General features: G+C 38.7%; 1 protein-coding gene across 2 annotated transcripts in view; it reads left to right on the top strand.

Annotated features, from left to right (window-relative positions):
• The window catches only part of LOC117941832 (Na(+)/H(+) exchange regulatory cofactor NHE-RF3-like), a 40,321-nt gene that overhangs the window by 15,487 nt on the left and 9,281 nt on the right, over window positions 1-15,553 (top strand). For both annotated transcript variants that reach the window (XM_034867002.1, XM_034867001.1), the window contains exons 5-10: window positions 1,245-1,316; window positions 2,134-2,266; window positions 11,531-11,667; window positions 11,761-11,968; window positions 12,838-13,034; window positions 13,132-13,350. In XM_034867002.1, coding sequence (XP_034722893.1) covers window positions 1,245-1,316; window positions 2,134-2,266; window positions 11,531-11,667; window positions 11,761-11,968; window positions 12,838-13,034; window positions 13,132-13,176 — 792 coding nt within the window. In that variant the 3' untranslated portion in view covers window positions 13,177-13,350. The remainder of the gene's footprint in view (window positions 1-1,244; window positions 1,317-2,133; window positions 2,267-11,530; window positions 11,668-11,760; window positions 11,969-12,837; window positions 13,035-13,131; window positions 13,351-15,553) is intronic.

The raw sequence follows: 15,553 nt of genomic DNA on the forward strand, positions 1-15,553 counted from the left end.
TGAGAATTTTCATTCATTCTTGTTAACCTCCAAACTTGTGTATAATAAAAAGGAAAGAAAATAATTTCACTCTCAGATTAGTGTAAAGTCACTTAAATTATACAAACTGTAAAGATGAAAAGTTTGTATTTTCTGTACTAGTGTTTGATGCTAGTGTTTTTACCCTGTAGAGATCTGAGAAAAGGGTAACAATAACCCTAATGAGAGTCCGAAAATATGATCACATAACTCCCATTCTATACTCATTGCACTGGCTCCCTGTTTCATTCCGGATTGACTACAAAATCCTCTTGCTTACACAAAAATGTATCACTGGACATGCACCACCATATCTACAAGAACTCATCACCTTGAAACCCTCCCCCCGCACCCTCAGATCAACAGGACAATTGCTTCTTCAGGTCCCCACCACAAGGCTTTGTAATATGGGTGACCGAGCTTTTTGTTCAGCTGCACCACGGCTCTGGAACCAGCTCCCGAGTGACCTGAGAGCAGTACAGAACCTGGACACTTTCAAAGCTGAACTGAAGACTTTTTTATTCAGAAAGGCATTTTTGTGCTGATTGTTTTTATTGTTATTATTCTCCTGTGTAGCACTTTGTGAAAAGTGAGTGAAAAGTGCTTTATAAATAAAATATATTATTATTATTATTATTATAGTCTTCATATATCGACCCAAGTTTAAAATGCCAACACAAAGGAAGCCCAAGGCAACGGATCTCCGCCCTATATGAGTGAAATCCGGCAGAATTTACATAGGCAACGGAGCAATAGACTAAAATAAATATTACTCCATACTTCCTTTTGTTTAAGCAAAATGTCTGTTATTCAGCTTGCTTGTGTTAGTGGAGTGATTCTAGAGCTTAGTTTCATACTATTAAACATTACAAAAGTAATTGATTTAATTATTACACTGAGACACACCATACAGGTGATTATTTAAGTAGAGGTCCCATGTTATTTGTGGTTAGCTAGATTATGACAGAAACAAAACAGACACCATCTTAAAACACCAATAGTAATTGCTTGATCAATGGTTTCCTTTAGAATTTAGTCCAAAGTAAACAGACTGGACTGATTTAAAGGTATTGGCTTGCATGTTTCCTTTTGTTACAGTTAAATGAAATAACATTTAAGAAGTGACCACGCACATTAGTTAACATAAGCACTTGTATTGACTAAAAAAAAATAGTTTATTCACTGTAGCATTTGTGTGTCTGTTTGTCTCTCTAATTACCTGACAGGTGGTGAGGAAAATCCAGTCATGCGGCTTACAATTGTTCCTCCTGGTGTTGAAGAGGGAAGCGTACGAACAGGTACCGTATGAGGATTAACATGACGTATGTGAAGGTTTATGTGCCAGACAAACACAAATTACATATTGTTTTATATGTCATGTGGCAGTCCATCAGTAGCAACATACCACTGAGAATTGACATTACACTATTGTTACAAAGCTAAGCTAACCCGGGTTTGTAGCGCCAAGTAACACAGCTACTACAGGCTAACCTAGCGTGTATTATTAATGGTATTGTTTCCTCTCCCAGCAAGATGTATTTAATGTAGACTGATTCCTAAACTGGCCTGCATGAGTTATTTCTTTCCTACTTCTAGAGGTTTGCTGTCCCGTGATAAGTTCTCTGCAAGCCCGCTCTCCGTGTTGTAATTCAGGTTTTAAAAGGTGCATTTACAAAAAGTTGTCGGGGGGGACAGCAAAACGTCTCTTTAATCAGACATCTTTGTAATAGGAATCAGTTGTCCAAAATGTTTGTCTCTGTGTGTGGCCTGTAGTGTTCTTGCTTCTGTCTTCCTCCTTTTGGGCTAGATTAAATCAGCATCACACAAACACTCCCCCTTCATGTGTCATATGTTCTGTCAGTTCTGACCCTTCAAAACCTGAAAGACCTAGAGTAATATCATAACACTATATTAACACTACAACAAGTATGGCATGCCTTAATGTTGTGTGAATCATGGCCCAGGGATTACACTTGTTCCAGATTTTTGTTTTGTACACTTAATTAAATTGAATTGCCGAAGTAAACACAAATATCAGTGATGTGAGTTAATCTGTATGTTGTCACTGCTCTGATTCATTCTTCTGAGTTGAATCTAAGTGTCTCTTTTCTCCAGTCACTATCTCTTGGCGTGGACCTGCAGATGCTGGCCAAGGCCTCCAAAGGGGACCACTGGTCTAGACCCAGACTGTGTCACATCAGCAGACACCCGGTACATGGCCTGGGGATAACCATTGTCTCAGTGGAAGGTACCAACACACTGCTTCTGTCATTGTTTGACAAAATGTTACAACTCATTTACAGCTTCTCTGAAGACAAAACACACAAACTATTTTACAAGCGAGCCAATCAGCATGAATTTCAGCAGATGTTGTGACGATCCATTTACCATTACTGATTAATTTCCTTCCACTAATTTGTCTCAATTCCCCCTTGCTCTATAGAAGCACCTGGCATGAAAAGTTCCTGAGGCTGGATTTGTGTTAAAGTTGATATTATTTTCAGTTTAAAGCTGGAATTATGGAGTCCTCACTCCAAACTGTAAAAAAAAAAAAGAAGAGAAAAAGAGGATAGTTTACTTGTTCTTTTAAATCCATCTGTCATTTGATGAGCACAGGTTTTTGTTTTTATCTCTGCATCACACACTATAAAGCTTCAAGCTTCGAAGAAATGTTTCCAGTATGTAAACCACAAACTGTCAAACTTTCGAGGTGTTTAAGGTGTGTGTTTGTGTCAACATTGGACATTATTTGGCATTTAAGATTCTAAATCAGTGGTGGAAGAAGTATACTGATTCTTTACTTTAGTAACTACTGTTACAAGTAAAATTCCTGCATTGAAATATTAAGTAAAAGTATGTATCAGTAAAATGCGCTGAAGTAAAAGTACAAAATGCAGAAATATCACATTTTAAAAACTGATAACAATCCAAACTATCTTAATTTGTAAAGTAACTAAAGCTGTCTTAATGGAAGATGAATGTAGTGGAGTAAAAAGTACACTATTTCTCTCAGAAATGTAGCGGAGTAGAAGTGGCAGGATATTTTTGCTGGAACTGTACTTCCTACAATGTAAAGGAACATTGATGGGTTGTGCTTTTGAGCCGGAATATACTAGTTTGTTTAGGGGCGGGTGTGGCTCAGTGGTAGAGCGGTTGCCGGACAATTGAAAGGTTGGTGGTTCGATCCCCACCCCTGCAGTCATTGTCGAAGTGTCCTTGGGCAAGACACTGAACCCCGAGTTGCCCCCGGTGCTGCGCATCAGAGTGTGAATGTGTGTGAATGTTTATCTGATGAGCAGGTGGCACCTTGTACGGCAGCCCCGGCCACAGTGTATGAATGTGTGTGAATGGTGAATGTTTCCTGTAGATGTAAAAGCACTTTGAGCAGTCGTTAAGACTGGAAAAGTGCTATATGAATACAGCACATTTACATTTGTTTTTACAGTTATGTTTTTAACACTAACAGAAACATGTTCCTTTTTAAATTCCTCAAAAGGCTTACTCAAAAGGCAAAATGTATTTTGCATATTCCAAGTGACTAGCAATCATAAAGGGCACGTACAGCTTCTGTTGTGTTGATGCTGCTAGTGATTGGAATGTAATTTCTTGGTTATTTCTGCCTGCTTATCCAATGTTGAGAGGTATGCTCCGCTAAAGGTCTGTCAGTTCGAGATTGATAAGTCTAAGTGTGCAAATATCTCTTTTATCATTTTGGACTTAATGATGCTGCCAGCACGTTGGAGAAGTGGTCATTCTGCTTTACTGTCTTACTGTCTCTAAAAACAGAATGGCAAAAAAATGAAGAGGCCCGATAGATAGATAGATAGATAGATAGATAGATAGATAGATAGACACACTTTATCCCAAACTGGATAACTCTAAAATGCGAAGTTTTACTGTATTGGGGTGGGGTGTCCGAAATCCAGTCAGTATCTATTTGGTGTGACCACCATTTGCCTCACGCAGTGAAACACATCTCCTTCGTATAGAGTTGATCGGGGGTCCTTATTAGAAAACAGGATTAGTGAAAATCCTGAGTTTGTTAACCCTAAGATAAGGGAAACTCTGGGTTTTCTGTTTCAGAAAGGGAAGTTTATCAAATCTGAAAGAGAGGGGCAACTCCAGCCCATTTCAGAAAGAGAGGTAACCAAGGTGGCCGCGGATCCTCAGAAAGTCTTAAATCACTTTTCCTAATAATAAGGCCTTAAAATGTTTTAAATTGTCTTAAATTCAGATTGGATAGGTCTTAAATATGTTTGTGTCATGTCACAGCGAAAATGCAGGCAATCTGTTTAATATTTTTTTTCCAGTAGGCTTAGCGCGATGTTGTCGCAGTAACATAACCCCATTTGTACATTTCCTATCCTCTGACCAATCACCTATCCTAACCTTAACCACTCGAGGTCAAATGCCTAACTCCAACCAATCGAGCTGCTTTGTGGGTGGGTCTTGGCGTGGCCGTAGTCAGTGAGATTCGAAATTTCGCCGCATACAGGTAATACACCAATGGTTGATAGCCACCTAGAAACACGGGACGAAATGCCGCCCCGTCCAATGACGTTGTTTCCAGATCCGTGGCTTGTACGTCATTTACCTCTGGGAAAAGACAAAACCAGATACGTGGCTAAATGTGTGGGGGCGGCTGTGGCTCAGTGGTAGAGCGGTTGCCTGCCAATCGGAAGGTTGGTGGTTCGATTCCTTGGCCCTGCAGTCCCATGTCGAAGTGTCCTTGGGCAAGACACTGAACCCCACGTTGCCTCCAGTGCTGCGCATTGGAGTGTGAATGTGTGTGGGTGTTTATCTGATGAGCAGGTGGCACCTTGTACGGCAACCTCGGCCACAGTGTATGAATGTGTGGGATTGGTGAATGTATCCTGTGTGATGTAAAAGCGCTTTGAGTAGTTGTTAAGACTAGAAAAGAGCTATATAAATACAGTACATTTACACATTTACCACACCGCAAAACACTCTTACACAATGCTGCATACTCTCTGTCCATGATGAGTCCTCCACGAACTCCACAGTCTGTCTCTCTGTGTCTGTTACACACACATATATATATATATATATATATATAAAAGTCTTTGCATTTTGAAAGCAGCTGGAATTGGCTTTTATTTGATTTGATTCTTTTGTTCAAAAAGAACATATATATATATATATATAATATTTTGAAAATATTGTAATAATATAATTGAAGACAATTACATTTTCCTGTTATCCTTTTGCATTACACACATTAAGTCTATGTTCTTAAACTCAACCAATTATTGTCATTTTACCATACTGTTAATTTTGTTGGAAGGATTACTGTATATTTTGGCTTTGCATTTCCATTGTAAGTTTGGTCTTAAATTTCATTTAGAACTGGTATTAAAAAGTCTTAAAAAGTTGTAAATTTAACTTGTTTATACCTGTAGCCACCCTGGGTAACTTAACCACAGTCTGTTACTATGGTAACTGAGCCTTTGAACCTAATCTGGTCGAGAGCAGGTTTTCTTCTCAAGCAACGTTGAATTTTTCTTAGTCTCCTCCCTCTGATACAGCGCTATTTCATTTCCTCGTTCATACATTCAGTCTGTATCAGGCGCATTTAAGCGCAGCTTGTTATCTGCATAAAACAAAAAACAAAAAAGAAGCGTTGATTTTTAACCACATTAGGCCAAATATAAAACTTTTTTTTCCCAAATTTCAATTTGTCGATGATTGTGATGATGAAGAAGCTGTTTTACTTTGCAAGGAGTTGAATATACGTTGGGAGATGATTTTGAGGTCCCTAATATATAAGTATTTTAATTTCCAGATTTGAGAGGTTTTGTTTTTCTTCCCAGTCTAATTATGTAGCCTACATAACCTTATCCTTCCTCACATCACTAATGTCACCCATTGTGGACATGCTCTACATCCAAGCACATTCTTTGGGTTTCATTGTTTTTTTGCCATCTGCAGTTTTGGTGATGTGGAGCACAGTAGTTAAGCCACTGCAGCAAAGCGCTGTCAGAAGAGTGTGACCCGCTCCGAAACATTTTTTTAATGATTGAGTTCCCTGGACACAAACGAGCAAGAGACATTAAAAAGAAATAAATGATTCTAGATCAAAATTCTGTTAATGATGTTGCTGCAACCTCAGAATAGGATTAGTAATAGTTTACTTTTTCGCCCACAGGATTGCATCTGAATGAAATGAGTGTAGCCTACTACCATTCCAGTTTTCATCAGTAATATTATAGGTTACCTGTGTTTAAATATAAAATTAACACACAATATTAGAGCTTACGCACGACTCAAAAAGCAATTTTCTCCTACACCTATTCTCGCCATTTTACTGCTGCTGCTGCGATGTTTTTTTAACTAAATACATGTTCAAACTCACTGTATGTGCACAAGTATTTCCGCCAACCAGTTTGTTTGTGGTTGTTACCATGGTGAATTGTAGCATTGTGGCTCCATTCATGTTGACTTTTTATTTTGCTGGTGCACGCGCCTAACTCTGAGTTAACCTACTCTGAGTTGAGTGAACCAACTCGAATCAGCTGTTCTGGAACTGAGAACTCAGTTTCCAATATCATGGCAAATCCATTCAGAGATCAGGGTTAGACTCAGCTTGTTAAACCTCCTTCCTGAAACAGAGCCCAGGTTGTTAATTGTGGCCTGTGGAATGTTGGTCCACTCCTCTTCAATGGCTGTGCAAAGTTGCTGGATATTGCCAGGACCTGGAACACGTTGGTGTATGCGCCAATCCACAGCATTCCTAACATGCTCAATGGGTGAACTGTCCGGTGAGTATGCTGTCCATGAAAGAACTGGGAAGTTTTCAGCTTCCAGGAATTGTGGACAGGGCCCCATTTCAAGAAGGAGGTTTGGCAAATTCTGAGTCTAACTCTGATATCTGAGTTGATTTACACGTAGATGGGAAACTGAAACTGGGTTTCAGAATAGCTGATATGAGTTGGTTTAATCAACTCAGAGTAGGTTCACGTGCGTGGCAACATGCATAGAGCCATGATACTACAATTTACTATGGTAACAACCACAAACAAATGGGTCGGCGGAAATACTCATGCGCACATATAGCGAAAAAAAAGAAACACAGCAGCTGCTTCAAAAGAATTTGCTCGAGAGAAAATTGCTGCTAGAGTAAATGTGTATATTCTAATAGAGTATATTATATTTAATGATAGGTATAGCCTAATATTACTGGTGAAATGGTATTGAACCTAAAATCTATTTTATTTAGGTGCAAAACTGCAGGCGAAAAAGTACTACACCTACCGTTCTGAGGCTGCAGCACCATCATGAACAGAATTATAATTAATAATCTTTTATTCCAAAGGGTTTACATCATTCACCTGCAATAATTGCATACTGTGGAACTCCTTTTTAATGTCTCTTACTGGTTTTGTCCAGGGAACTCTACAAAAAAGTTTAAATCACGTTTCAGAGTGAGTCACATTCTTCTCACGGTGCTTTACAGTGGCTTAACTATGTTACGTATCACCAATATTGTAAAGAAAACTCTTGTTTCCAAAATAATTATTGTCATAAATAATCTGCTGGTAGAGCATGTCTAAGATGGGTGACATTAGTGATATGAAGTAACGTAGCCTATAGGGTGCATAACAGACTGGGGAGAAAAATGATACCGCTCAAATAAGTCATCTGAAAATTAAAATGTCGGGGCTTCAATATCATCTCCCGACATATAATACCCTGTGAAGGAGAGCAGCTTTTTCATTAATGGGATTGTTGACAAAAAGCCATGCTTTTAGAAAAGAAAAAGTTTTATAGTCTGCCTAACTTGGTTAATAAACCAGTCCTGTTTTTTTTGTTTTTTTATTCATGCAGAGGACAAACGGCACTTAAATGCGCCTGATACAGACTGAATGAATGAGGAAATGAAAGAGCGCTGAGTCAGAGGGAAGAGACTGAGAGAAACTCAAGGTTTGTTGAAGAAAAACTCCTGACCAGGTTAGGTTTGCAGGTTCAGTTACCATGAGGTGAAGTTACCTCACTTTCTGAAACAGAAAACCCAAAGTTTCCCTCATCTCAGGGTTAGCAAACTAAGAGTTTTCACTAAACCTACTTTCTAAATGGGGCCCAGAGCCCTGCAACATGGGGCCATGCATTATCATGCTGTAAAATGAGGTGATGGTCATGGATGAATAACACAACACTGGGCCTCAGGATCTCGTCATATCTCATTCAAAATGCCATCAATACAATGCACCAGTGTTTGTTGTCCATAACATATGCCTGCCCATACCATAACCTCCACAATGGGCCACTTGATCCACAATGTTGACATCAGCAGACCGTTCACCCACACAACGCCATACACACTGTCTGCCATCTGCTCTGTACAGTGTAAACCGGGATTCATCCGTGAAGAGAACACCTCTTCAAAGTGCCAAACGCCGTTGAATGTGAGCATTTGTCGGTTACGACAACGAACTGCAGTCAGGTCCAGACCCTGATGAGGACGCAAAGCAAGCAGATGAGCTTCCCTTAGACGGTTTCTGACAGTTTGTGCAGAAAAGGAAGTACTGCCAGATTCTCTGAAATGCCTTTGGAGAAGGCTTATGATATGAAATGCACATTCACGGGTTCAGTGGTTGACATTCCTGCAGTCTGCATGCCAGTGCACACTCCCTCCAAACTTTAGACATCTGTGGCATTGTGCTGTGTGATAAAACTGCACATTTTAGAGTGGCCTTTTATTGTGGCCAGCCTAAGGCACACCTTTGGAATAATCATGCTGTCTAATCAGCATCTTGAGATGTCACAGCTGGGAGGTGGATGGATTATCTCTGCAAATGAGATGCTTACTAACATAGAATTAGACAGATTTGAGAACAATATTTGAGAGAAATAAGGCTTTTGTGTACATACTTTTTTTATATATATATTTGAGTTCAGCTCCTGAAAAGGGGGGGAAAAAACAAAAGAAATTAAACTTTTATTTTGTATTGAGCTAAAATGTAAGTTATTAGGGACAATTGTGCAGCTTGTATTACATTCACAAAAGTGCTTGTTTCAATAATGATGGGCTCAGATTATTATCAAAGTGTCTGACAACTGACAAACATTTGACCCATAGGGTTACATTGTAGTCTGTGGCTGCCGGTTACAGCATTGACATATGATATTAGTCAGTCTAAAACATTGTTGTTCCAATCAGCCACTTACATAGGAAAATAGGGTCCAGGTAAAAAAAAAAAGTAGTTACCCTTTAATAAAGTATATCAACCTTCACTATACTTTCAACAAAAAAATGATTTATCATAGTATGTACACACTAGGCAATTGCAAATATATGAAGAAAGCTTGTACAGAAAAAAAGATACAGCTAAATTTGAAGGAACCAATGTACAATATGTGCAAGAAAGAAGAAAAGATGTTACGATTATACCTCCAACAGAATTTTTTTTGACATAACGCAACCATCACCCTACAACAATCTGCTGTGATGTCCTCACAAACAGCATACATTGCACCTAGTAGACACGTAGACAACTAGTTTTTTACGTGTTGTAACGTGTTGTAGCCCATAAGTGTCAGATTCATGGAAAAGGGATGGCAAACTGCTTAGCAATTACAGTGGGTACAACTGGGGCTACATGAGCAAAACTCTAACCACTGGTTGCTCTACCAACAGTCACCTGAGCAAACAGTTCACATCACCTGCAAAACACATCCCAAGCAACACAACTGTTAACTTACGTCTCAAAACAGGCTCAGTGCAGCCAGACACTATGCACAGTCCTCCCTGAGAAAACACACACTGTCACTCAGAATAAACCAAGTAAAAACACTAGCATCAAACACCAATACAGAAAATACTTTCTCATCAAAGTGTTTGTACACTTTGAGTTACTTCACACTACTCAATAGTTTCTTTAAAGAAAAGATATAGATTTTATATACAATTTTCTCGTAAGGCAAAGAAGAAGAAATTAAAATCAGCAGTTTGCTTTAATATAGAATATCTTCTCTAGTAATTTATGGAATTACTGGAAACAAAACATATATAAAACAGTAACATAGAATAGTGTGACTAATCCTGCCTTTCTCCAGCATCATATGGCAAGTTTTTCTAATCACATTGGATGTCTGCATTACTTTCTGAAAAACAGTAAAAACGCAGTTTTACTATTGTAGATATAGTATTTCCACTTTTTTATACAGTTGTTTATGTAACCTCAGACATCTGCCCTTGACATATAGGTAGCTTGCTTGTTTACCTGTATTTCTCAAACGGTACAGTGTATAATGGTTTATAATTCTTATTTGGTGTTTGTATAAAAAGAGTGTATATGTTTACCAACTAGTCTAAAACAAGACACCAGCTTAGGCCTTTAGCTAAAATTGCAATCAGCAGTGTTTGAAAAGCACCAGGTTGAATTGCAGATTTACCGTTCTCTCAACAAATCAACAGTAGGGCGCAGATTCTAGATAGTAATCCTGATAGTAACGTTTTCATATGCAAAGGAAATTAACTTTGGTGTCATCATTTCAAACTGGCACTGGTAATGTTAAACATAACTTTATCTTTTCATGTCTCTCCAGAAATGATGCGTTCACAAAGTATCCTCTTTCTGGGAATTAAAGGCGCTCTTAGCGATGTTGGGTGTAAGTATATACAAACAAAACAAGACTAGCTCGCCCCTCCCTCCTCCTCATCCCCTTCCTTCTGTGCTTCCACGCAGTAACACCCCCACCCCCAAATCCCTCTTGCTGGTTATTGGCTGGAACACTGTTTGCGGATGCTTTGTGGTGTAGGTGGGCAGTTTGTATTGGTTGCCAATTTTAGAGCATGGGTTGTCTACAGATGCAGCGTTTTTTTTCAGTGTGTTTTGGTGACAGGCAGCTCGCGGATAGTGAGATGATTGCTGTATGTGACAACGATGTTGAAGCCTAAAACACACGTGACATCGCTTAGAGCACCTTTAACAGCCTTAGTTGATTTAGGGAATGAACTAAAATCAATTTATTTGTAAAGCACGTTTTACAACATTCTGTTTAATCTTTTATGTTTGGGGAAAGGTTTCAAGTCAAAAGGCTCAAATCCATGTGAAGTCACGAGTCACTGGTGTTGAAGTCCAAGTTTGAAGCGGCTTTGAGTTTGTGAAAAGCTCTATATAAATTCAATCTTGTATTAAGTTGCAAGTCTTTCCTGAAGTTCTCAAGTAGAATCTAAAGTCATCACATTTGTGACTCAAGTTTGACTCAATTGCAAGTCATATGACTCAAATCCACACCTACTAATAATGAATAGTAATGTATGTATGTATAGAAATGTGTAATACCAAATACTGTCATATTTTCAAACACTGTTATTGTATCGTGTAAATCCCATTGCAACCTATTTTTTTCTACCACATCACATTAGGAGGTAGCCTAATAGTTGATTAACAGCTGAGAAGGCTTTCTGTGTAAACTCTTGTTTCAAAGTACAAGAGTTTTATTCCACATACACATACTGATAATGACGATAGTAACTGTGTGTCACCAGGTCAGAAGGGCCAGTATACTGTGAGCACAATGACTGATGGTCCAGCAGAGAAAGCTGGTGTATGCACTGGAGACAAACTGATCTGGATCAATGGAGCCATGGTCTCAACGCTCACACACTCCACTCTCAACAAAACTGTATGAATCCAGTATCCTTAGTCAGATCCCATGTGTGTGTGTTTGTTAGACTGAACATGTTTGTCTGACACCTGCAGTGTGTTTGGTTCTCAGGTGAAGAAGAGTGGCGACTCAGTGACGGTGCTTGTCATTGACCGTGAGAGTGAGTCTTGCTATGTCAGGAGGAAGATGCCCATCCTGCCTGTGGTGGCAAAATGCTGTGGCCTCCCCCACACTGCCAAAACCATGCATCTGGTTAAAGGACGTGATGGATACGGCTTTCTGCTGAGACAAGAGAAGTTGGCAAGCACTCGACGAATAGGTTAAACATGCACAGACACATATATATGTGCACTCACCTCGTAGAGCCAGATCACCATATTATGAAGACAAATGTTGCTTTGTAAACCTGATATAACATAGACTACACAAATAAAGTGAAAACTGAGCTATAGAAAGCATAATTTTAAGTCTTCATGTGTCACTAGAAATTGAATTTAAATTATTTATATTTTGAATTTAATTTCTTGACCTACAGTATATTGAATTAAAAAAACTGAATCGGAATCACAATTTCAAAAACAGTCTGCATAGCATAATTTGAAATTTAATATTAGTTTGGAACTGAATTCCAATAAATTCCCACAATTCAAATTCACTTTATTGAGACATACATCTGGTCATTAAGAGCAAACAAATAAAAAGAATGCCATTACATCTTCTTTTTAGTTAAAGGCACATTTTTTGTTCATACTACAAGAACCACAATGCTTGCGATACAGCTGAACTTTGTAAAATATCAGAATAAGAAGTAACTGTAAAATTGTACTGTAGAAATTACAGCAATTTGTTACAGTGCAAGTGCTTAGAGCTTTTTTTTGCATCTAGTATTACTTCATATTGGCCAATTTCTGCTAATTGTTTTACTGAATTATATTTAACAGCCTTCTCATATTGTAATTAGAATGCACTAAATGCACTTAAGCCCATCTTAAATAGTAATAATAAGGAATTAACATAGTCCAGCCGCAAAGTAACAAATGCATAGTCTAGTTTTTCTGGATTTCATTTGGTCTTGCTGCTTCCATCACATTCTAACAATGAGTTAAGTTGTGAAACCTGACAATCGTGGTGCTTGGGGAGCATTCTTGAATAATCAGGTGATCTCTGAACTTCTATTATATCTTCCAGTTCATGTGCTGAGGGAGGTGGATGTGGGAAGTCCAGCTGAGGTATCAGGTATGGAGGATGGAGACCTGCTGCTAGCTGTCAATGGGAAACCTGTTGAGTCTATGGAGCATGAGGAGATTGTCAAAAAGATTAGACAGAGTGGTGATGAAGTCATCCTCACCTCTATATCTATACGAGGAAGAGACTTTTACAGAGAGGTACAGTTATGTTAATATGTTCACACAACTAAAGTTAGACTCATACAGATACGTTATAAGAACTTACCTTCAACGGCTTTCTGTTGTCTTCCTACAGTTAGGTATCTCTCCTGTGTTGTTCCATGACAAAAGTACACTCTAAGATGACAGGCAGCAGACTGTCTCCAACTGCACCAAGAACCAGAGTGAAACCCCTCTGAGAGATGGAAATGGATGTCTGACATATCCCACAATGTATTTTCAGGACATAGAGGACACAAGTTCTGGTTTTCACTCAAACTGTTCCCCGGATCAGTCAGGAACTTTAACCACACAGGTATGATCCTACTACTAGTCATTACGTCTTCTGCACTGTGACACTGGCAGAAATACTGTTCCCCACCAGATACATATAAATGTAGATTCACAACTTAAACTAAAATAATAATTTGTAATGCGGTGCATTCAACTGGTTCTGTTTTCTAAACATAAATAGACGTAGATATGATTCTTTGTCTACTGTTTTCACATTGATACCTCTGCTTACTCCACTACTTTATTTATCTTTTTTTTCATGACTGAGTGTGTTACATTAGCAAAGTTCTCAGCGCAAAGTTCTCAACAGCACCAAAGAAGCTGTCATAAAGCATCCTTACTATTCTTACCATTTCTGCTACCTTGCATCGAGGAAGATTCTTACATAGCATGCACACAATAGAGTTCACACAAACTACTCAAACCAAGTATTGATTTTCATGAAAGGTGACAGAATGTTGTTAAATATGCATTACTTAACAGCCCCAAACCGCCAACTTTATGCATTATACAGTCCCTCCAGGAATTTGCAATTTTGCAATTGCAACAATTCATGCAAATTCCACCAATTACCGTGAATTCAGTGCATCTCGCAATTTGACCAATAACCAGAAGTTCCGCAACTTCAACCAATCACAGCAGTCCCAAGTGCCAGACTCTGCGTAAGTATGTGACACTGAAAGCCACTGACCAAGCGTGAGTGAGAACGGGTTGATGTAACAGACGCACCGTAATTCCTCAAATAAAGACCTGGAGGGAATTAAAAGCCGGGGTAAAAAATTGTGTGGATAATCTCCTAATCTTATAACATGGATTCAAGTTTATCTTAATATACATGTCTACTGATTTTATAAAACAGATTTAACAATATATTCATGCAAATTTCAAAGGAAAAAAACACTTCAGATGTACCTAATGTACTGATTTACTGCACTGACATTTTTAAAGTATGAAAACTAAAATCCATACAAGGACATTCAATGTCAAGATCTAATTCTAACAGTTTAAACACAATAAAACATACTTACATACAATAAAATATATAAATGGTATTCAAGTATCAAGTCTAGGTTTCCGAAAGGGGAAAAGCATGTCTAGGTTTCCATGGTGAACAGGGTCTGGTGGTTTCCGGGAAGGAGTGAGTCTGTCAGAGGAAGACTTTAAACCGGCTAGTGGTGGGGTCCAGTTGAAGTCAGGTTCCAATGGCAGCTAAGGCACAAGAGAAAAGGACAGGGACAGGCAAATACACAAATAACTCAACAGATAGCAAGTTTAGTCATGAGCGAGACCAACTGTGGTTGTCGTGACTGGTATGATGCAGAGTGGAGGACTGACCCGGTATATAAAGCAGAGGTTGATTGTGGTAGATGAGATGGATCTGGAACCCCGACTCCCGCACACCAGACTTCACTCCTGCAATTAGGACAGAGAGGGAGAGAGGAGAGACAGAGAAGCTACCTAGGTGCAGCAGGACTAACCGTAACACTAGGACACATTTATTACAGGACTCATTTTGCTTGTGGGTGGACTTCTGGTGGACCAGTTCCAGCTGTTAAAAGACCCTTTATGTGAAATCACAAAAAATACTTTTACCTGTGAAGGTGGTGACTGCTAGAGTAGATCCATTGTTGTATTTAATTTGAATATTTATAAAATAGCTTTAATCCACACAACTACTTAATGTTACTATCATCACCTATCAAACTACAGCAGAAACTAAGTTAAACACAATAAATGTAACCTCTAAATACCAAGTGTTAAAAGTTGGTCTTTCCTTTCAGCAGAAGAAGCTGAACCAAAAATGATTTTGTGGCATTATCAGAAACAGAACACAGAACACATTTGGGAACTTTGGACGTGGTCAACGCAGTCTGTTTTCCACAACTAGATGAAATGGCACCAAATACGCTGCTCTATACAACAGGTCTTTCTTTTGTAGGTTCTGGTCATTCCTTTTCCTTAGATAATGTGTAACGTACGCAACACATTTTTTGTGACGTGTACATTTTGGTAAGGGACTCATCTTAAAACAGACTAATGTGCTGACAACAAACACAAGCTAAGTGGAAGAAAGACATCAGTTTAACGGCAACAACAATTGTGGTTAATAACTCCTGCAACAGCGTCCTTGTTACATTAACAGTCTAAAATATTGTATTTAATAATACATTATTTCACACGCTGTCCCAAGATGATCTAATCTTGTGCGACTAGGGCTTGAGTTT

This window comes from Etheostoma cragini, chromosome 3 (assembly GCF_013103735.1).
Source record: "Etheostoma cragini isolate CJK2018 chromosome 3, CSU_Ecrag_1.0, whole genome shotgun sequence".
NCBI lineage: Eukaryota > Metazoa > Chordata > Actinopteri > Perciformes > Percidae > Etheostoma > Etheostoma cragini.